General features: G+C 33.2%; 1 protein-coding gene across 9 annotated transcripts in view; it reads left to right on the top strand.

Moving 5' to 3' along the window:
• Positions 1-23,689, top strand: part of SYNJ1 (synaptojanin 1) — a 77,579-nt gene that overhangs the window by 29,026 nt on the left and 24,864 nt on the right. For all 9 annotated transcript variants that reach the window (XM_039857695.1, XM_039857694.1, XM_039857697.1 and 6 more), the window contains 13 exons: positions 983-1,079; positions 2,218-2,387; positions 3,419-3,500; positions 5,609-5,761; positions 7,929-8,094; positions 13,022-13,213; positions 15,206-15,290; positions 19,080-19,220; positions 19,517-19,709; positions 19,979-20,137; positions 21,039-21,195; positions 21,812-21,929; positions 22,026-22,241. In XM_039857695.1, the coding sequence (XP_039713629.1) occupies positions 983-1,079; positions 2,218-2,387; positions 3,419-3,500; positions 5,609-5,761; positions 7,929-8,094; positions 13,022-13,213; positions 15,206-15,290; positions 19,080-19,220; positions 19,517-19,709; positions 19,979-20,137; positions 21,039-21,195; positions 21,812-21,929; positions 22,026-22,241 (1,929 nt within the window). The remainder of the gene's footprint in view (positions 1-982; positions 1,080-2,217; positions 2,388-3,418; positions 3,501-5,608; positions 5,762-7,928; positions 8,095-13,021; positions 13,214-15,205; positions 15,291-19,079; positions 19,221-19,516; positions 19,710-19,978; positions 20,138-21,038; positions 21,196-21,811; positions 21,930-22,025; positions 22,242-23,689) is intronic.

Genomic DNA, 23,689 nt, shown 5'->3' with positions numbered 1-23,689 from the left:
TTTACTGATTCATTTCACCTTTTTTGGTTCTAAGTAAAATTTTTCTGATTCCTAATTTAACTGGAAGACAGTGACACCTAGTGTTATGACTTCTCGGGGTAGGAGCATTAGATTTGTGGGTCTTGATCTCTTGGCCTTAAAACTACTTCAATGGGTGGTTGTCCAATACCCCATCTGATAGCCCCTAGCCACATGTAGCTTTTGAGCATTTGAAATTGACTAGTCCAATTGCGATGTGCTGTAAGTGTAAAATACATGTTGGATTTCAAAGACTTAGTGCAAAAAAAAACCAAACAAATATTACCTTATTAATATTTCTTTTATATATTGGTTACATGTTGAAATGATATTTTAGCTGTATTGAGTTAAATAAAACATGTAAAATAATTTCATTTGTTTATTTTTACTTTTTTTTTAAATGTACCTTTTAGAAAATATAAAAGTATATCTGTGGCTCATGTTATATTTCTTTGGGATGGCATTGCTCTACAGCCTCTATAGTACTTAGAAGCTGGACAGAATAGGCTCATATTTGGGGCCTGTTTTTTTAAGGCTAGATCTATTAAGGAGTTCTTTCTGAATACTCACGGAGCATATGATGTCTTCACTTGCGAGGTGCAGCCTTAAGCCCTCTGCCCCAGCCTCCCTAACAGCCAAGTGGGTGGCTTATGTCCTCTGTGCTTGTCTGACACCATACTCAGAGAGTGGAGAGGGAGCTGGATGACTCCAATAGCTCCAGCATAGGTGGGAGGCTTCATATTGATAAGTCAGAGAGGAAATTGTAATAATACAATTATTGAATGAGTATTCATAAATTTAGAGTTTTGAGACTATGTGGAATGAACTTGTATATAATTTTGTAATATGTTCTGTTGTGAGTTTAAAATACTACCATTTAGGTTCTGTTTAACAATGGATTACTATTTATCGAAAAAAATTTTAACTTGTCACTTGACATATGCTTATTTCTTTTCTTTAATAGGCATTTTAGAACACTTAAGAATTTATATGGTAAACAAATAATAATAAATTTGCTTGGATCTAAGGAAGGTGAACATATGCTAAGTAAGGCTTTCCAGGTAAGAATGGTATTTAAAAAATAATGTAATAGGGTGATCAGATTCTTCCAGGAAGTCAATTACTTCCTAGAAAAAGGTTGGATACTTGTTGCAGCCATTAATTCTTTGGGGCTATTAGGAAGCAGTTTAGGGTAATATTGCTGAAATTGGGATTATGGAAAGGTTTCAAGGCAATTGACATTGTTTTCTAAAATGAGCTTATTTATGTTCTGGAGAAGCAGAAGCGTGCTCTTCCCCAACTCCCCAAAATGTTCATCTGTCACTGATAGCAAGATACCAGGCAGTGTCCTTCATCTGTTCATTGCCTTGCCTATTTCCTAGAAACCATAGTCATTGTTTTCAACCTATGAAATGGGAAATAATGCTTTTGTATACATGCAAGACTATACCTTCTTATGTTGATGAAAGAAAATTTGAGAATTTCAAGTAAAAAAGGACCCAAAGAAATGTCTGACTTCTAAAGAAAAAAATATTCCTTATAAACACTTATTGAATCAATAATTAATTAATATAAATTATGGTGCTACACAGAATTCTAAGCTTAATCAAAATGGTTAGAAAACATTTTCTTAAATTCAATCTAATGAAGTCCAGAATTAACTTAATTTTTTGGCTATTTTGTTGTAACCTTGTGCAATAGATATTGTTAATAAACAGATCATACTTTAGAGAATGAGTTTTTATGTACTTTTAAAACATTTGTATGTATTAAAGAAAGATATAAAAAATAAACTTTTAAATCTTTGATAAGCTTTGTCTTAAAAAATAAGGAACTTTTTTTGTGATTCTATAATAGATAGAAGTGGTAATTAAATTTATGTTATAAAAAATGAAATGCTAGTGGTTGGAAATAATTTTCATTTTCTAAACCAGATAAGAATATTATTTAAATGATTTGACATATGTCACCAAATCTCTCAGGGATAGTATATGTGGTTTTAGGAAAAGTATGCTATTAGATATCAGCAAGTAATTTTCCATTTTACTGTCAATGTTGATGAAAGCTTTGTAAGATTAGTAAGATTTCAAGGAATGATGCTGAGGTTTTTGTTTTAAAGATACACTTCCATTTGTAACATATATTGATAGGATCATGTTCATTTAACATTTAGATGAATATTTGCCTTTTTACTTTTAGAATCATTTGAAAGCTTCTGAACATGCTACTGATATTCAGATGGTGAATTTTGACTATCATCAAATGGTTAAAGGAGGAAAAGTAGAAAAATTGCATAGTATTCTTAAACCTCAAGTCCAAAAGTTTGTGGATTATGGATTTTTTTATTTCGATGGAAATGAAGTTCAAAGGTTTGATGCTCTCTTTCTCTTTTCTTTAAATGGAACTCTGCTATAATTTAAAAATTGTTCTTAACATTGAACTCTTAAATTTCTTTTTTTAGATAAAGTTTATAATTAAATAAAATATCCTCCTTTATTATACTTGATTCTAGGCTTGTTTTTTTTTTTTTAAGAATTCAACTAGTAATAATTGTAGTTTACATTATTGAGCACACACTATGGGCCAAACAGTGTGCTTAAGTCTTTTACATGTGATGCTAACAATAATTGTAGGGCTAGGTTCTATTATTATCCCCATTCACATCTGGGAAAATTGATGCATAGGCTATAATCTGCCCTAGGTCCCCATAGCTGGGAAGTGTTAGAGCTGGGATTCATCAGGCTGCAGACCTCAGGCTGTTATCTATGAGGCTGTTCCAGTTCTCTCTTAAAACAATTGTTTTAATGTTTCTTGACCTCAGTAAGGACAATGAGATGCAAATAGAAGTAAAAGACATTGCTTTTTGTCTGCTTTAGTATAATTCAAATCTTTAGTTTTTGCATATAAAGTAGAGGAGAAAAGTTAAGTATTGAAAGATTAAAGCTCAGAATATAGGTTGAGGTAAACTTTAGTAAACAAAGCTCGAATTTTTAGTTTTTCATTGTGCAATATGTAGTATCAATGCTATAGAAACTGTAGGATAGTCAGTAGAGGTAACAGATCTTAGGGTTGTAAAATTCATTCCATAAATATTTGATTATCTTTCATGTGCAAAGAAGAAATCTGAATGTATGGTTAGTTCTGAACTACTGGCCTAATTAAAAATAAGTGGGTGTGGATGAATAGATATGTGATAAAGAATATATGGCAAAATGTTAACAATTGTAGAATCTAGATGGTGGATATATGGATGTTCACTGTAAAATATCTTTTTTATATGTTGGAAAATTAAGAAAAAGTTGGGAAGGGAGAGAAAGTGGATGCTACATTGTAATCACCTTAATTTTTCTGTTTGTTTTAGTTTTGTTGCTTTTGTTTAATTTTATCGAATATGTTACAGATGCCAGAGTGGTACAGTTCGAACAAACTGCTTGGATTGTCTTGACAGAACCAACAGCGTGCAGGCATTCCTTGGCTTAGAGGTAAAGAACAAATGAAAATGTGTGTACGCAACTTGTGTCAAAGCCTCTTCCGGTGGTTTTGTAGTATTTGTTTCTCATTAGTTAATTTTTCACAAAATAAAGTTATATTTCATTAAAGGCATTCTTCTCTAGTCATTTTTTTTTTGCCCAAATCCCTTTCCATTTAAATGTTACCTTTACCTGTTCTAAAAACTCTTTGTGTAGCTATTTCCCTTGATTGTTCCTTAAGTTTCCTTAAAAAATCCTGCTATTTATACTATTCCAATAATTGCCTCATTTGCTTGTCATTTGGAAGAAGAAAAAAAAACATTTTTTATGTACATATAAAAATACGTATGCAAACATTTGGCCTTTATTCTCTGTGTTGTCTTAAAAGTCTCTTCACAATTGGGGAGGGTCTGTTTTCACATGTACAATCCGATAGGATTATATTTTGATAGAGTCTGTAACCCAATATAGTTTATATGGCATTGTCAAATCAGTAGCTATAAAGAACAGGATCAGATGAGAATGCTATTGTTAGTGAGAATGAAAGTGAATGAGACTCATCTTTCACAAAGTTTTTGTTTAAAAGTTTTTTTCTATAATTTATTCATCAGATTATCTAATGTAGACGCAGTCTCAATTATTTGACAAACTGTAGCAATGCTGAGCTTTCTGAGTCTTTCCGGTTGTGCAGCAGTCAGGGTCATAAGGCTATGGTGGGTCTTCATTTAGTTCCATAGGATCTTAGCACAGTTCTCAAATGATATAAAATATAGGAATAGGGAATAACAAGTTCTTACTTCCTCTAGTTAAATGATCTTAAATTTGGTTAGAATATTGATTAGTTACTCTGCAGCTGAGGTTCATTCTCAAAAATGAAAGTATAGCATGCAGAATTCTCTGCTACAGAAATGTATTTTTCAAGTAACCAAATGAATTTTACTGTTTTGCTTTTTTTGAAATCTGTCATTGAGATTTATCATTTATTTAGAAAATATGACAGATAAGAAAAGTGAAAGCTGGCATTTGGATGGAGTTTATCACATGGCTTATGTTTGTTTCTAGTTTTGTGTTTAAGTAGTTTACTTAGATTCTGAGAGTAAGCGTCTTAAAATACTTGAAAGTCTTCATTAAAAGTATAACAGGTGTTAGTTTTCACTAACACTGACTTATTTGATTATCCACTGTTGGTAGTTAGGTGTGAGAATACTCCCTTGTACAGAAATTGGTTAACTCGTTACCAGTTCAAATAAACCCAGTTAAGGGTTTTTTAAAATATGATTTTAGTGTTTGATCCCTCTAGAGTTATGGATAAACTCCATACTTATAGCTAATAAGATTAAAAAAAATGCAAATGGAAAGGAGTTATATAAAAATTCAAGGCATAGAATGTGACTGGATTCCAAACAAGACAAGTAGACTAGATAAGGGTTGTACATTTCTTTGACTCTGGCAGATTTCAAGGCTAACACTCATTCTGAATAAAGACTAATACCTTTCTAAACACTGCTACTGTTATCTGTGATGAGGGAACTGTGGTAGCCCGAAGATCCTTGCATTCCGTGCATGCTGTGTTCCCTCTAGTTCTCTGTTATACACGCTCCCAATAGAGATTTTATTCATAAAAAGCTGTTATGACTTTATCCAGAGATATGTCTGGATATTTGTCTTTATTTTTCTTTTTTTCTCATAATCTCTTGACCTTAATTACCCAAACTTATAAAACCAAATCTAAAAATTAAAGAAACTTTGTTATTTCTATATATATTTAGATAAACTAGGTAAATATTTTTTTCTGCTCTAAAGCATGCTATTGAATAATCTAGGTGGATAAGGTAAACACATATAACTTACAGAGATATTTTAATAAGATAAATTTTATCATTTAACTGGAAAGATTTTCTTATTACTACAAGGGAACATTAAATTGCTTATAAGTTTCATTGTGTGATATTTACTTTAAAAATTTAAATGGTGAGAAATAACAGCCTAGTAAACCGTTAGGTTTTCAGAATCCAGTTCCACATAGTCTTATAATTACAAAGCTTTTGGTAGTTCTTAAAAAGTCACATCACAATTAAGATATTAATGCACTTATAAAAGTTTCTCTTTTGTTGTTTTAGATGCTGGCTAAACAGTTGGAAGCTCTTGGCTTAGCTGAAAAGCCTCAGTTGGTGACTCGCTTTCAGGAAGTTTTTCGGTCCATGTGGTCTGTGAATGGTGATTCAATCAGTAAGATATATGCAGGAACCGGAGCTCTGGAAGGAAAGGCTAAGGTAAATGTAGATCTATCATGATTATGAAAGATCTTCTTTTTCCTCTTTTAATAATGCCTTTAAATCATCTTTTTTTTAATTAACTGTTTTTTTTAGGATTTTGTCTTATTACGCTTTTATTCCTCTTTAACTCTCCCTTCTCTAGTGGTATTAATGACTAAATAGAAGGTAGTTATTTCCCAAGGTTGGGGGGCTATGTCTGTGACATATTTAGTCATGTAGTGATAATCTGCTAGGCCTATATATGTATTGCTTACAATTTTAAAATGATTTCCCCTTGCATATTTGTTTTACTTTTCATATTGTTTATTTTTATCATAAATATAATTTTTTTTAAACCATAGTCTTCCTTATAAAGAGTCCTATCTCATTTGGCTTTGTATCCCCAGCACTTAACACAGTACCTACTGTTTAACAGGTATGTGACAAACACCGGATCTGGAGAATAAATCAATGGAAGATTTATGTAACACCGACTATGAACCCAACATGATTAGGGCTTGATTAAGTTTTTATTCTTTTACTTTCTTACCCTGAAAAGGAGGCTATCAGAATGTGCAAAAGCAGTGTAAGATACAGACTTAAGTATAACTTTGTGTCTCACCATTACTTTTTAATTACTGGTATTATCTACAGACTACGTTCACTCTAGTATTTGGCTGTATTGAGGGACTTAGGAAGCATACTTGAGACATTTTTCATTAATTTATGTACAATATTGGCTTTTTAAGTCTCCTGACCTCAGGTGAATTTATTAATAACATCTTAAATCTCTACATTTCCTCAGATTCAGGAATAGAAACAAGGACATTTACCATTTTTATTTCTTATTCAGCCTCTTCACTATAGCAGCTGAAATTCTTCAAAGACCATTCATCATCTAAATCTTCTTTTCATTTCCAAATCTACCTCCTCTTCTGTGTCTCATAAAGTGTCATGCCTCTGTCCAGAGGTGTTGGCTTTACCTGCAAAATACCCTTTTGTTCAACTCATAGAAATAATATGTATTGACATTTACAGTATTTTCTTTTAAGTGGTCCCTATTTTTGAAAACCTGAAATTGTTAAACTTTCATTTATTTGTTTTAAAGAAAGAACATAATTCTTGCTGATAAAACCTGATTCTCTACAACTATTGCTTAAAATATTCTTTTGCCTTTTTGTTTCTACACTATGACAATATATGTACAGAGGTTACATATATTTTCAGTGGTCTTTTATCTCTAACCTGATGATATGGAATTTCATATGTTAATATACTAGTCTGTATTGAACTAAAATCTAACATCTGAACTGTTCTTTCTTTTCCTTTCTCTGGGTTCCTTTTAATTTCCTGATAATGTGAATGGTGAGTGTCTTTTCAAATAATGTCATTTATTAATGGTATCACATGAAAGGGAATAACATTTTAAGCCTCAAATTACTATTACTATAATTTTTTTAAGGATTAAAAATTATATATAACAAAATAAAATGTTTTTCGAAAGGTTAAAGTTTTTTTAAACAATTAACAAAATCTGTAAGATCAAAATAAATCTTCACAGTAATATATGCTCATTAAAAGTTATAATGAACTCACTGTAGGAATTAGCATAAGTTTATTATTTGTTATTATTTATATTTACATAGGCAATAAAATGACTTAAAATATGTAGACTGTAGTTTTCATGTAATATTTTTCAATTACATTATAAATTTCTTTTTAGACTAGACCTTCATTCTTATGTTCAGTTATAGCTCTAACTAATTTATTTGGGAACAATTTCAGTTTTATTTTCTACTATTAAAGTACTTTGAAGTTTTTCTAAGAGCGTGTTAAATATCTCCCCTGCTTCTCTTCACCCATCCCATCCCCACATTACATTGTAAGAAGTAATTTCCTCGTTTTAAGTACACTTCAGTTTATTTTCTTTATAGTAAGCAATTGGAAATGCTTAGTGCTCTAGATATCATTACTAGATGATGACTGAGCTTTTTCCATCTCTGTGCAAAAGAGGAAAAGAAACAGTGACAATTTGAGCCATTTTAATGTGACAATTTGATATTCAAAATAGAATGATTAGGTCTTTTTTATTAAGATAAAAATCATATACAACTTAAAGTTTCAAAGTACCTACTAAGCCAAAAATATTTAGAATGAAAGTCCATGCTCCTTTTCCCCCCAACAGGCTGGAAAGTTAAAAGATGGTGCTCGGTCTGTTACTAGAACGATTCAAAATAACTTCTTTGACAGCTCCAAGCAAGAGGCCATTGATGTCTTACTCCTGGGAAATACTCTAAATAGTGATTTAGCTGACAAAGCTCGAGCACTTTTAACTACTGGAAGTTTGCGTGGTATGCATACTTTATCTTTTACTTTATGTTACTAATATTTCTTCTAAAAGTATAAGAGGTAAATGTAAACTTATTTACATAAATAATTTTTAGATTGCTTAAAATAGTTTTGGAAGGATTTTTTATCACTATGAGTTTTAAAAAGTGCATTCTCCAAAGACAGTCTGTCTTTTACAAAATATTATATCATCAGTGGTATTATTAAACCATAAACTGAGGCATGTTTTCTTTTATAGATTATGATTGATGGAGTGAATGGTTTAAGTATTGCTAACTTTACATAAAGCAGGACTTCATAGAATATTCAGCTAACAGAGCACTTAGCTTAATTATGTAGAAAACAAATGCTTTATTGAAAAAAATGATACCTATTTTGGTCATTTTGCTAATCACTACCCCAAAAGTTTCTATAACTTGGTCTTACCTTTTCATTGCTATTGTTTGAATAAATATTAAATCATATTAATCAATAATTTAAAATACTGCTTATTATTGGATACTGTTATCCCCAATTTTAATATTTGACATAAATATATGGCTTTCAGGATGGCTTATGTCTTTCACTGTATCTTTTATTAAAGTCAAAAGAATTTCTGCTCACATCAGTGAACATATATTAAGTAGTATCATGGGAAAACTCAACGTTCATTGTAGAACTTAATAAATTAGACTTCCTTACTCCATATTTTTGCTATTTTAACTTTTCAGCACTCTGAACATTTTTATTTCTTCTGTTATCTCCAAACCAAACCTTTCAATTTTCCCTGTTCAAGTAGGAGAAATTATTCTTCGTCAAGTAATGTACTCTTGGATAATTATTTGGTCAAATAGGTTGTCATGGATTCTTTCAGAATTCTGCATGGTGCCGAAGGTAGTTAATTACAATGAGCTCCTCGGGGATCTTTTAGTAGGCCAGGGAACTGAGACCTACTAAAGCTCTAAAAGCAAAATCTGATCGTAGCTACTGTTTTTAACCTCAGGCTTTCTTCCTGGCTTCCAACAGTTTTGCATCTGATCACCTCTTTCCACCTGTGCCTACTTTGATATGAAGGCATTAATAAGCAACAATTCCAAGTAAGCAACTGAAGGAAAGAAAAGAAGTGAGGGACCTAAGATTCTCAAACTTGATCATCAGGTTTTCGTTTCCTGCACATTTTACTAGATGTAAAATACCTTTTAAAAAAAGTACAGTCAGTTCTGCTGTAACACTTATTCTAAGGATCAGAATTTGTTCCAACAGGGATGATATATTAGGGAACATTTTGAGCATAATACCAATTCCGCATTAGTTTCTGCATGATTTCACCAGCAATAACACTAGGTAAACACAGAAAACTGCACCCAGCAGAAATGAGATGAGTAAAAATATACAACACATACTTACACATATGCACACACCTCAAACATCTCGCTGCCTCAGTTTACCAGCTGTGTTATGAGCCATACCCACTCACATCTGGTGTTGCCACTTTCTGTCCGATGTCAGAGAACCTTTCTTCCATCACTTACAGTGACAAGCTGCAGTCCTTCTAAAGCACATTACTATGAGCAAATTTCAGGTGTTTTTCAAGATGAGGTGCCATATTTAAAGAATATTCATACGCCTCTTAACCATTTAACATGTGTAAAACTGTGCTGTTGTTTTCATTAGGTTCCTAACTTTTTTAGTAGGTCGCTAAGGATTTTTTTTTTTTTTTTTGCCCTGACCTCATTTTCCCCATAAGCCCCATGGCTGTGGGAATTTGCACAATTTTGGACAGCATGGTGAGTTTTTTGGAATTCATATGTTTTGTTATAACTGAACTGGTCGTACGTATTAATCAGTGAGTCTCAGAAGGAATACTAAAAGGTGTGTATGAGGGCGGTGCCTTCCATATGCTCAATACCCTGCAGCCTCTTAGGTTTTCAGATTTATATTCTCCCTCACGTGTGTGCACATGCACGCACACGCACGCCTATGCACATACATACGTACAGGAGCAGCCTGAAAAGCAGGCCTACGACCTTCTGATTGTGTAACTCTGACATCACTGAGTCACTGTAGGATTTTTCTTAGATGCAGAAAGTGTGTATCAGCTATTGCCATTTATCTTTGGTGTCCTATAGCTATCAGAAAAAGTGAAGTCATCAAATTGACTCGAAAGAAATGAGGCCATCTTAGACTGTTTTGTGATAACACTCTAGGTTTTAACTGTAACTTGCTGTTTTACTAATGATTCTTTGTTTTCTTCTTGATGCATCCATAGTTTCTGAACAGACATTACAGTCAGGTACAGTATAGAAAATCAATCGCTACATAAAAGCAACTTTTTCTTTACTTTTTTAAAGTTGATATTGTAAATAAATAAAGCTGTATAAATGGAAACTTTCTCTTCTTTTTCCCTCAGATTCTAGTGGCATAAATTGATACCTTGTTTTAATCTGAAAAAAAATTTTAAGTTTGAGAAAACTAAGTCACTCCACTTAGAAGGAAATATACAGTGTTCTTTGTCATCCTGTAGGAAATGCTTAATTCCATTTAAATACAGCTCACCTAGTTTTAATTTCACTTTTATAATTCATTGAATAAACATTAGTGTTTTACCTTACTCTTACTATACTAATGGACAAACCCAGTTGTAATGGTTTTGGATTAATTTCAGAGTACTATCTATGACTACTCAACATATGTTTCTCACACATAATATTTGAAAAGGCATCGACTCATTTTCTCATACCGTGGATGAAATATTCTCTGTAATCACAAGACCTGCACTAAAATATGATCTGAAATATTTTTAAAAGCATCAAGATTGCTAACAGATTTAGAGTTATGTGTATAAGACCTAAAGGTCATTATTTTCTTGCCCTTCCTATTCATAGGAATCTCATGCCTTCATTTTCTGGACAAAGTTTACAATCTGGTCTTCAAACTTGAATCTGTGGTGAAGGGAACAAGAGCTAATGTCTTGCCAGAAATTTTGTGGAAAAAGACATTTTTTTTCTTTCATTCACTTTAGATTTGGTTTCACTTAAGATTTGTTTTGCTTACTGTTCTGAATGTTTTGAGAAACTTGGTTATTATTATTTTTTTTTGGAGAAGGATAGAGGAAGAGACTGCTTCAGATATTTTTTTGAGTTATGTAATGAAATCTATTTTCTGAAATGATAGTATGGTGTTTAAGATGGACATCTGCTCGAACATACTCATTTCTTTCTATACTTTAAGGTGCCAGCCAGTTAAAAAAAAAGCTAGGATTTTTCAAAACTTTCTTTTCCATTTATAAACTGATTTTGTTAGTTCACACAACATGGCAATTTGTTTTTGTTCATACAATTCATCATTTGTCTTCCTGGTTATTTTAAGCTGTTAAATCATTATGGAACTTGTGTTTTGATATAGAAAGGATTGCAGAAGTCATTTTCATAGTAGTAACAATGGCAATGACTTCAGTGATAAATACCAGTGATTCTTTATCTAGGTACAGCCAGCTTTTGATTAACCATACGAACAGACCTGAACAAATAATCTGCTTTCATACACGTAATCAAATCAGATAATAAGAGGGCTAAAAACCTGCATTTCTGCCCTTGGGATCAAAAATGGTACTAAGATGACATTTGTCTTTTTGACTCTCATTTTTGCTATATTTTGGTATCATAAAATAAATAATATAATAAAATAAGATCATGTGGCAAAAGGTGAGACTCATTTTGAAATTCTTTTCCTCTTACCAGTTAACTGCCAGTTAAGTGCATGTTCTCTTATTTTACGTGAAGGTCCTTTTCAGGTTCTATCCACCTTAAGTGCCAAAAATTTAACTTAACCAAAATGAAATGTTGTTTAGGAGGAAGAAAGATAGGTAGTAGTCAAAAAATATGCAGGAAAAGAGATTGAAGATCCAAAATGTATGGAACATTCATTCATTTAACAATTATTTATTGAGCACTTACTATGTACTAGGCACTCCTAGTCACTAAGACGTTGCAGTAAACAAAGTAGACCAACATTTCTGCCCTCATGGAGCTTTAATAAAATGCATAGTTCATAAAATATATAGTTCATAAATGGTGATAAATGCTACAGAAAAAAATCAAGGAGGGGATATGGAAGGTTAGGGACAATGCAATTTTAATAAGATGATCGGGAAAAGCCTTCCTGGAAATTAAAGACCTGAAGGAAGTGAAGAAAGAGTGTTGCACACAGTGGAAGCAGCCAGTGCAAAGGCCCAGTGTGGGGAGCAGGCCTGGCATCCTTTTGAAACAGCAAGGAAGCCAGTGGCCAAGCAGTAGGCAAACAGGGCTGGGTAGCAGGTGAGGGCAGAAAGGCAAAGGAAATCATTTAGGGCCTTGTAGCCATAGTTAAGGGCTGTGCTTCAACCCTGAGTGAGATGGGAAGCGTTTATTAGTGACTTCATTCTCCGACATCTCATTGTCATCTGTAATTCGTATTTTTTGTAAGGGAGCCATAATCATCAAACCACCTGTCAATAACTAGAATCTTAAATGTAAATGTTTTTGTTTGGGGAGAAATAAAATTTATATTTTTACCCGCCTTTGAATGAAAGTTATTTGAAAGTCAATTGCTGTATTCCTAAAAATATACTGTCTCTAATTTTATACATTATAAAATAATATAGCATTTCATTGAAACAGAACTGTTTGTTCTGCATGTTTTATGTTGCCGCAATAATTTTGTAACAGCTTTTCTTACTTGGTTATTGTATTTAATGTGGTCGATTATTTTTTTAATTTTGTTAGTCTATTGATAAGTGCTGGGCTTTGCGTTCAAGGCTGTTATCTCTTTTGTGCTTCTGCATGTATGTTATGCTTGTTTGTGTTTATCATGATAATTGTGCTTTCCAGACATCATTTCTCAGTTATGAAAATCAGTTTTAATAAGTGCTTTAATGAAGCTAAAATCCTCCTGTGTTTTATTTTTCATTAGCATCTTCTAAAGTACTAAAGAGCATGTGTGAGAATTTCTACAAGTATTCAAAGCCCAAGAAAATTCGAGTATGTGTTGGAACCTGGAATGTGAATGGTGGGAAGCAGTTTCGCAGTATAGCTTTTAAGAATCAGACACTCACCGACTGGCTTCTTGATGCACCCAAGTTAGCTGGGATCCAGGAGTTTCAAGGTGAGTTTTTTATAATAGTGGATTTAATTAATTAATTCTGACTGTGATTTATGAATCTAGAAAACAGTGTAGTACTTCACAATATGCATTGCTTTCTAAAAGAAGCTTCGATTTATAAATTTGAGGGCCAGCTTTTTTATAGATCAAATCTGTTAAAAGGTTGCATCCTTTTTATTTCTAGATCTTTTTTTTCTACTTCATAAAAAAATATTAATGGTAAAATAAGATCTTTTCCTTTGATATTCTCAGGAAATTAGGATTCATACATAAATAGATATCTTTAAAGGCAGCCACACATATAAGAATAATCAGTTCTGTTTTTATTCTTTTAACCTGGCACAAAGCAAGCTTATTTTGTAATTGATAATTTGAGTTTCAGTTTTCAAACCTAGTGCCACTTTTCAAATCTAGTCCTCTGTTTAGTTACTAAAATATGAAATATTCAGTGTGGATCATAAGCCGTCTTACAAAACTTATAACATTTGTTGGTACTTTCTAACCTAACAGTACCGCTCTATTCCTGCAAAAAATTGGTTGTCATTCAGTTTGGGTACTCTGACACCACATTATTAATAGCCAAAACCAAACATTAAAAGCATAAGGATGCTTTTATTAAGATTTGATTAGAATCATGAATTCCAGGCTGCTTCCTTTTTTAAAGTCAACTTTAATTTTCTTTTTAAAATGGTGCACATTTACCAAGTATTGTATATGAAGGTGGTATGCATAGGAAATTATGTGAGATACAAATTTTACTTTTTTTAGTTATCTTTAATCATCACATCTTAAACCGTGGAGTTTTTCCCAAACTTTTATTAAAATGTCCTTTTTCACATTTTACATTGAACCTAACTTGAAGTCCTTGAGGCGTAGTTGTAGTAGAATTATAATAATAATAAAATAGCAGTTAACATTACAATTGTAAGTATTTTACACCTGTTCATTTAATCCTTATAACAGCTCTACTACTTAGATACTGTTATTATTATTCCAATTTCACAGAAGAGGAAACTTAGACACAGTAAGGGAAGTGACCTGTCCAAGGTCATGCAGCTGGTAGTGTAATGGCAAAACTGGAACTTGACCTCAGGCAGTTTGGTTCCAGAGTCTTTGTGCCACATTTTATGTGTGAACTTGAGCAAGTGGCTAGTTCTTCAGAGCCTCAGTTTCATGTCTGTAAATAAATGGCAAATATAATTTGTCTCATAAGGTATTTTTGTGATTATTAAATGAGATGATGTATGTATAAGCCTTGTATATAATAGCAGTAACTAAACATTTTAATTTTTTTTCTCGGTACTAGTTCATAGTATTTACAGGTTATTTCTATCTGTTTATCCTCATTCCTGAATACTTAGGCTACCCAAGGTCCCCTGGGCTGTTTATCTAGAGCAGCTTCTGTTCTTAGTACTTGTCAACTAGTAGAAAATTAATAGCTAGCATGGAGGGGCATGTCTTCACCACTGAATCTCTTATAGTTTCCCTTGATTCCTTCCGCCTAGGAAATAGCAAAAAGAACAAGCCTGTGGTTTTCAAATTTGAATGTGAAAAATCTCTCCCAACTGTTATCTCTAATTTGAGGTGGTTTCTCAACCACTTTATTGTTCGAGTCTTTTCTGGAGATTTCCTTTACCTCTCCAGTTTTGATTCACTTCTACCTTTTAGAAGTGGCTCGTTTCTCTGTTGTCCATGGTTCAAACTTTAGCAAGAATTCTTTCAAAATGATTCCTGAAAGGACCTAAGGATCGTCTGGAATAACAACTTTAAAGAAGCAAAACTTAGGACTCCTGAATGAAGTGTAAATTTAAAGTAATTGTGTCTCACTCATGGGGTTTTGCCTTTAATTTGAATCTGGTGAAATTTAAAACACAAAAATGGATTTTTGTGAGGTCTGGTATTGATCTTAGTTGTTGACACAAGGCGGGGAGGAGAGAAGGAAGGGTGCCATTTGACTAAGGCTGTATTTTAAAAGTCTTTCTTGGATGCTTATAGATAAAAGAAGCAAGCCAACTGATATATTTGCAATTGGTTTTGAAGAAATGGTAGAGTTGAATGCTGGAAACATTGTAAATGCAAGGTAAGCATTAACAACAAAAAACAACATGGGAAATTTTCTAGTTCCAGGTCATGGAGGGCAGATAACTATGTAGTTGTTAAAAGAGGAGAAGCTGAGATAATATATGTAAAGGTCCTTTTTAAACTGTAAAATAGGAGTTCTCAAACTTTGGTTTCAGGATCTTTTTATACTCTTGAAAATATTGAAAATCTTAAAGAACTTTCTATAGGTTATATCTCTCGATATTTATCAGATTGGAAATTGAAAACAATTTAAAAACATTTAATTGATTTTAAAATAACAATAAAAAGCCCATTATGTGTTAACATGTAGAACATTTTTTTTTCCTGAAAAGTAATCATTTTCCTAAACAAAAATTTACTGAGAAGGATGACTTTTTTTTTTAGGTTTTTATAGAGGTCTGTAATATCAGACTTATGACAGCTGGATTCTCACATCTAGATTTGCATTAGTCTATTGTAATATGTTGTTCTGGTTGAAGTATATGAAGAAATCACATTAAAAATAGTTAGTTGGAAATGAAATTATTTTAATAGCCTTTTAAGATAATTTCTTCTCTTAAGACTACACCGAAACTCAACGAATAGTTTCTTAAAGGTTAGTTGCACTATGGAATATAAAACCATGGCAATTAATTTTTTGTGCTCTATTAAAATTTATCGGTCTGTCTTTTACTCTTGCATGATTTTGAAACATCACGTATTGGTCTTTTGGAAAATAGTAGTTCACTGAATTATTATAGATCTTCCAAACTGACACATTTCATTATACAATATCAAAACAAAATATTGGTTACTGTGATACTGATCTTATTAGCAAATTTTACGTATTTGAAAGCTGTCAAGATCACAGTAGATACAAGTTTTCCAAAATTCTAATTTTTGCTTCAAAACTCAAATTTTATCATTGGAAATAAATACTATTGGTTGTTTCCCTTGAAAAGACAGGATTAGTTGGAAAAATGTTTGCCAAATAATGTGTCTGTCTGAGTAACTATAGTCTGTCGTTAGTTCTTTTAAGTAAAAATTGTAGTCCATGAAAAAAGTGGTAGTTCAGCTCTCAACTCAAACTATCAAGTGGTTTTCTGTGAAACAACCATCATATTTCATTCAGTACGCAGCAGAGGGGCTTTGAGTGTTTTTTCCATTCATCATGCAGAGTATAAAAAAGATGTGATTTAAAGATTGAGCTTTGATAAAATTAATGTTTGTTGCTTCATCAAGGATATTCTTAGGTGAGATGGCATTTTTTAAACTGCAGGCGAATGGCAGTGAAAACTATAAGGAATACTAGTACAGTTTGTTGCCTGAACTCATGCTAAGGCATCAGTACTTTTACTCAATGTTGCTTTTTCACCATGATACAAACGTCAGTCAACATAATAAAAAAGGCAAACAGTGCCTTAACAGTATTAGGAAAATAGTTTTGACCTCATGGGTTTTGGGGACCCCCAAGGATGATCCCACACCACACTCTGAGGACCACTGTTCTTAAAAGCCTTATTACAAATACAAATTATTTGAGTGAAACCTGAGGCTTAAGTGCTTTATTTCAACAAAGTATGCCTGCTTTTAAAGTTGAGCGGTTGCCCATCTTTTATGGCATTTTAAGAGATTTTCAGAATAAAATTATGGGCTGGAATAGTATGGTATCAGTCTTGCAAATGACCTTTTTTTTTTTTTTTTTTTTTAAGCCAAAGTGAATAGCAGTTCATACAGGGAAGTAGAAAATAAATCCAACTTCATTCATTTTGCTGTTTGAAAATATATATTCAGGTCTTAGAACATACTCTTAGGTTCCCACTACCAAATTGTTCACTTGTCTTGTAAACAGAGTTTAATCACATTACCCTTTAATAAACTTGTGATTATTCATTCATTTATTTAACCAATATCTATTGAGTATCTACTCTAGGTTCTAAAGATACATCAGTGAATAAAACTGACAAAAAGCCCTACCTTCAGTGGGGCCTTCTAGTGGGAAGAGACAGACAATAAACAATAACTATAATAAGTAACTTCCATGGCATGTCAGAAGGTGGTGCGTGCCATGGAAAATAAATACAAATAAGGGGATCAGGCATGTGGAGGAGGGCTGTGTGTGTGTGTTTTAAATGAAATGATTCTGGTAGGGTTCATGAAGAGGATGACTTTAGTAAGCTGAAGAAACAGATGAAAGCCGCCATTTTCTTTTCAGAAACCAAGTCATAATGGTGGATTATGGTAGGTAGAGAATCCACATTCTTGATTTGTATATTGGAAGCAGTGTGGTGTAGTGTTAGATTAGAGAAATGGATGTGAGGTCATTCTGGTTTGTCACTTGTCATTTGTGTGATCTGGAACAATGGGAAAAACTTTTTTCGTGTGTTCCATTGGAGGTTCTTGAGCACAAACTTATTACTCTGAAAATTTATAGAGTTAATAAGCATTTTTGTATAAACTGTTTCAGACTAAATGAATAGTTAAAAGTTCTTTATTGAAGAACTCTAACTTATTACAAATGCCTATAGAATGCTGAAATTACAAAATCAACATTTGCAACTCTTAATGAAATAATGGATTTAGGCAATGATAATCAATGGATGCTAAAACCTTAGAAGAAATACTAAAAAGAGAACTTTTATTGTAAAGAGTTAATTATATTGTCACTGTCTGAACAGCTGATCAGGTGTTACATCACAGAGATTATGCATTTCCCACTGTGATGGAAGGGTGACTGCACCACCCATGAGGTTATTTTTGCCAAGACAAATAAATAAAATTGAATGTGTTTCTTAAGCTTCCACATTTACCAGTTTAAAACAAATGCGAGAGATAGATTTGTTATGGTTAACAAATGTTAAGATGCCATGAAGACATATCAGCCAAATCCAGAGTGTTGAATATTTTACAGACAAATGGCTCAGCTTCTTAAAAAAAATAATAAATGGCATTAAAAAGGGAGTAGGGACAGTTGAAGACAAAGATTAAGAGAGATTCAAGAGACATAACAAGCAAATGCAACATGGGGGCCTTGTTTGGACCCTGTTTTAAAGGAACTGTAAAACGACATAATTTAGATAATCGGGGAAATTTCAATATGAGTTGAGTATTAGATTATAGTAAAGAATTGTTCATATTTAAGTGCGAGAATGGCATTGTGATTATGTAAAAATAAGAATGCCCTTTTGCATTAGAGCTACATACGAAAGTATAAGTTCAATGGCATGCATCTTAGATTTGGTTTAAAATTTTTCAAATGTATCCTCCTCTCCCCACTAAAAAGTGAGAGGAGATGGACAGAAAAAGATTGGCAAGTGTTGAAGCTGGGTAATAGGTATATGGTGGTTTATTTTATGATGATCTCTTTTCTGTGTATATTTAAATTTTTCTATAATAAGTTTTTTAAGAGGTATTATAATCCAGAAAAAATAAGAAAAGGGAGAAGTATATCTGGGAGCTTGTACTTCACTATTATCCTAATGAATACTTAAGGAAAAAGTAAAGTGTGCAGCTTGAGATTACTCATGTGGTGAGTACTCATTTAAAAGTAAGTGAGTTTAAATTTCTTTGTAAAGGCATAGTAGGTTAGATTTAATGTGGAGTTCTTTTGGCTAAATTTGGGTTTCTTTTTTAAAGGAAACAAAAAAAACTCCAGCATACAGAAAGATTTCCCTGTTGGTAGGGATTTCATGATTATCGGTAGTCTTATTAAATTTGGGTATATAAAGGTATGATTGACAGCTGTCAAAAAAATAGGCTATATTGTCAATATCTTTTTAAAGATTCCCTTTTTGATACGTTCTGGTAGCACAACGAATCAGAAGCTCTGGGCCGTGGAACTTCAGAAGACCATCTCCAGGGACAATAAGTACGTGCTGCTGGCTTCTGAGCAGTTGGTGGGCGTGTGCCTGTTTGTCTTCATCAGGCCACAGCATGCGCCTTTCATCAGGTCAGTGCACAACGCGCTCCTCGCTCCTTGGGCTACTTCTGACCATCAATGACAAGGAAAAGGCCCACAGTATTCGTTGCGTCAGAGAAACATTTATTCATGGTTCTTGTTTTTAAATATGTTTTTGATTAAAGAGTCACTAATAGAAATTGTGAAAATAGCACAATTTCACAACCTATCCCTCAAATTGTCACATTAGACATAGTTATATAATTATGTAATATGCATTCCTAATTTCTTATGCTTAGGGAACTATTGACATTTCAGACTTTTGATATAGAGTTCATTGTTTAAAGGGATGTCGCGGTCGATACCGTGAAGACCGGAATGGGAGGAGCGACTGGGAATAAGGGAGCCGTTGCGATACGGATGTTATTCCACACAACAAGCCTTTGCTTCGTCTGCAGCCACTTTGCTGCAGGGCAATCACAGGTCAAAGAAAGAAACGAAGATTTTGTAGAAATAGTACGAAAACTGAGTTTTCCTATGGTAAGCTCCTGCTGCTTATTCTTGAAGGTGATGTTTTGAAAAATATTTTAATTTAGCCCAAATTCTACATCAGTTTTTGAAAATTGAAGATAGTTCAGAGAAATATCAACAGTGTTGACCTAAGTAGATATTTCATGTGTTATTAGCAGTGGGTTAAATAAATAGGGCATGACCAGAGGGAGGCAAGCATATCTGAGGCAAAGAAATGGTTGTAGAAGATTTTTTCAGTTGATTGTTTTGAATTTAAAATTCCATCTCCTTGCTTCCAGGGGAGGATGCTCTTTTCCCATGACTACGTATTTTGGTGTGGTGATTTCAACTATCGAATTGATCTCCCTAATGAGGAAGTTAAAGAGCTCATAAGACAGCAAAACTGGGATTCCCTCATAGCAGGAGATCAACTTATCAACCAGAAAAATGCTGGACAGGTATCTACATACTTAAGAAGATACAGCATTGAGAAGGAGGGAATGTTGGTTATGAAACATGCTTTCTTAATCATAGTGTTACCTTTTTAATATAATCTCATAGAATTTTTTTACTTAATATTTATCTATAGTTTAACAGATATAGAACTACCCTTCCTTAAAAAAAAAAAAAAGAAAGAAAGGAAAGCCCATATTAATTCCTAGGAACAAAAATATATTACATTTCATTAAGATTCACTTTCAAGTAGAAGAATATACTTTTTAAAAATTCTCTCTGTAGTAGTGAATTTAGATCTTAGTCTTCAGGGCTGCTGTGTTTTGACTTTAAGATCTTGTGGCAATATGCTTTATTTTTCCTTTTCTCCTTTCTCATATCATCTACCTTTTTGAAACTTATTTCCTAAAACTTTGACCACAAAATTTTGGAAGAATTTATTTTAAAACAATTTTTCAAAGTAGAGACGATTGTGGCCACTTGACATGGTGCCTTCCTAGTCATCAGACTTACATTCTAACACTTTGGGCACCACTTAACCGTTTTGGGCCCCACGTTCTCATTTGAGAATAAGGCATCAGTCTGGATGATTTACAAAATCTTTCACAGTTCTGTCCTGACAGCTCACACATCTAGTGGAATTCTCTCATTCACATTTCTTTGTACTTTGTTGAATCGAAGGTTGAACGAGTGACGTGAAAAAGGCCATGTCTTAGGTTATTTTTTTCTTCAGCTTTTTTCCATTCAGTGTTTGAAATGTTTCTCAGATGCACACAAATTTCATGTGAGAGTCCCCAGCACGTAAAAGACATTTAATGAATGCTGCCCTCAGTGAAGAGAACTTTTTTACTTTTCAAGTAACTTACTTCACATATAACTAACTTATTTTGTATATGTTTATTGTAGATTTTTAGAGGATTTTTAGAAGGAAAAGTAACCTTCGCTCCGACATATAAATATGATTTGTTTTCTGAAGACTATGACACCAGTGAAAAGTGCCGCACGCCTGCGTGGACGGACCGCGTCCTCTGGAGAAGAAGGAAGTGGCCTTTTGACAGATCAGGTGAGAAGTGGACTTTTTCATTTCAATGAGTTGGTGCAGATTTTATGAGGACAAGGGAATGATATAAATATCAAGGGAGGAGGGCTATTTTTTTTTTTCAACAAAGGTTATCTTGAATTGAATAAATAAAATTTAAATACAAAACAGATTGTAAAAATATTCTCAGACTTCCTTATAATTACTTAATTATTCAGTCTATTTTCTTTCAGTGACATAATTTCATATAAAGAGAAGCAAGGAAACATTTTAATAAATTTTTTATGAAATTTTCAGTTGAGTGCTAGTTAAGGTTTTTAACGTGAATAACTAAAGTGGTTTACAAATATTATGAGCTGCTACTTGTCTGTTGAATTATTTATGAAAGACAGTTTGGTCTCAGACCTTTAAGTAACCTCAGAAATTAAGCCTCATCTTAATTTTTACTAAGTAAAGCGTAAAACAATAACTTCACCAAAAAAAACTTTTCTAACTTAAAGGTGTCTAGACCTCCTGCCTATTAACAAGTGTATCTGGCATCTCAGCCTTAGGCAACTGAAGCTCGTGAAGCAAGAAGATAGCTCCTCGCCCACCTCTGTCACGCTCATGTGGCTTCTCTTGCATTTTATTTTCACTGCAGCTGAAGATTTAGATCTTCTAAATGCTAGTTTTCAAGATGGAAGCAAAATCCTCTACACGTGGACTCCTGGTACTTTGCTGCATTATGGAAGAGCCGAGCTGAAGACTTCTGACCATAGGTTTCCGCAGTCTCAGTATTTCTAATGATGCTTGAAATTTATTTTGAAATATGTCTTAAACATTTCTAACACGTCTGTCTTCCTTTATGCCTTAAGGCCTGTTGTTGCCCTGATTGATATAGATATATTTGAAGTTGAAGCCGAAGAGAGGCAAAACATTTATAAAGAAGTAATTGCAGTTCAGGGTCCACCGGACGGTACAGTATTGGTCTCGATCAGAGGTTCTGTACCAGAAAATAATTTCTTTGATGATACTTTGATTGATGAGCTTCTGCAGCAGTTTACAAATTTTGGTGAAGTTATTCTCATAAGGTGAGTAAAATATTTTGTTCATGATTCATAAATAACATTTTCTATATTGGAAATTACCTTAGTGTTTGAATAGTATGTGAATATTTTTATTTCCAAACTATAGGAAAATCATACTATATAAATGTTATTCAAAGAGCTTATAGGTTTTAAAACTAAATTCTCTACTTAGAAAATTTAAAGTTGAGTAGGGAAACTTTTATGAACCATTGATGACAGAAACGTGCCACTTTTAGGTGTGATCTCTTGAGTCCTATGTGATGACATATAAGCCCTGTGGCAATGTGAGAATGTGATTGCTATTTTAGTTTTTAAGGAGAGGTAAGAGTAAAGTGGAGTGATTTTTTTTTCCATCCTCAGTTTAAGAAATGTGATGAAATTTTAACTCATTTATTTCCAGCTAACGTCACTGGCAGATGAACACTCAGAAGACATCCATTCTGGTCTTGGTTTCAATTATTGACTTAACCATCTGCTTTTTGCAGAACCAGATGCCTCTTCCGTTGTTTGAAAAAAATGTTCTCTTCCAAGTATACAGCAATTTTGAGAGATTGAATAACATATATGTGTTTGAGTTCTATAGGGCAGAGGTATTATTAAATTTCTTTGTGTGCTGTTCATCTGCTTATTTAGGTATGTTTTATAGATCTTTGGTGGGCAAATCTCTATACTAGGTGCTGTGTGGAAGGGCAGAGAAATTGAAGACTCATTCCCTGTTTGTAATCTTGCTGGGAAGATCAGCATGTATGTAATGGATTCTAAACATAATAGAAGCCAGAATGAAGATGGTATGATTTCATGTACTGTGAGAAGCAGGCCTCTGAAACCTGGAGTCCTTTCAGAGAGTAAATGAGCAAATTGAAAAGAAATTGTATTTACACTTCCCACAAATCTTTTGACAAAGATCTGTCCTAAAGCTTTAAAACAAAATGAAAAATTTCTAAAAATCTTAAGGCTTTAGGAAGCACATAGTGCCATCTTCAAGTTTACAGCTGACAGTAAGCTTTGCCAAGTACAGAAATGCCAAACCACCAGGAGCATCATGTGGACTGTGTGAGTGGGCAGCAAAGTAGCAGATAAGTGTTCTTATGAGCAAATGTAAACTATTGCCCTGGACTAGAATCCAAGTGTATATAAGAGATGGAAGCCTACGATACAGGAAAAGGACCTTTCTGTCTTTATAACTCAGTCTCTAAAGAACCTGTGGTGTTAAATTGGAGCCAGTAACTTTCCCTCAAATGCTGTCACCATTGGAAATTGTATTGGTAACAAAACGAGGCATAACTCAAGCATTATAGGGTAATGGGCTGCCTCCACACCTAGGATATCCTGGTTGTTGCACCTTCAGACGAACAAGTTAGAATAAGAAAAGCAGAGGATGAAAGTAAACGAGCAAAAGCTTTCACTGATGATCACCTTTTGGTCTAGAATAAGACAACCATTAAAGGAGT

The sequence above is a fragment of the Pteropus medius genome, unplaced genomic scaffold (assembly GCF_902729225.1).
Source record: "Pteropus medius unplaced genomic scaffold, Ma_sr-lr_union100, whole genome shotgun sequence".
NCBI lineage: Eukaryota > Metazoa > Chordata > Mammalia > Chiroptera > Pteropodidae > Pteropus > Pteropus medius.
This window is presented reverse-complemented; position numbering and strand designations above follow the sequence as displayed.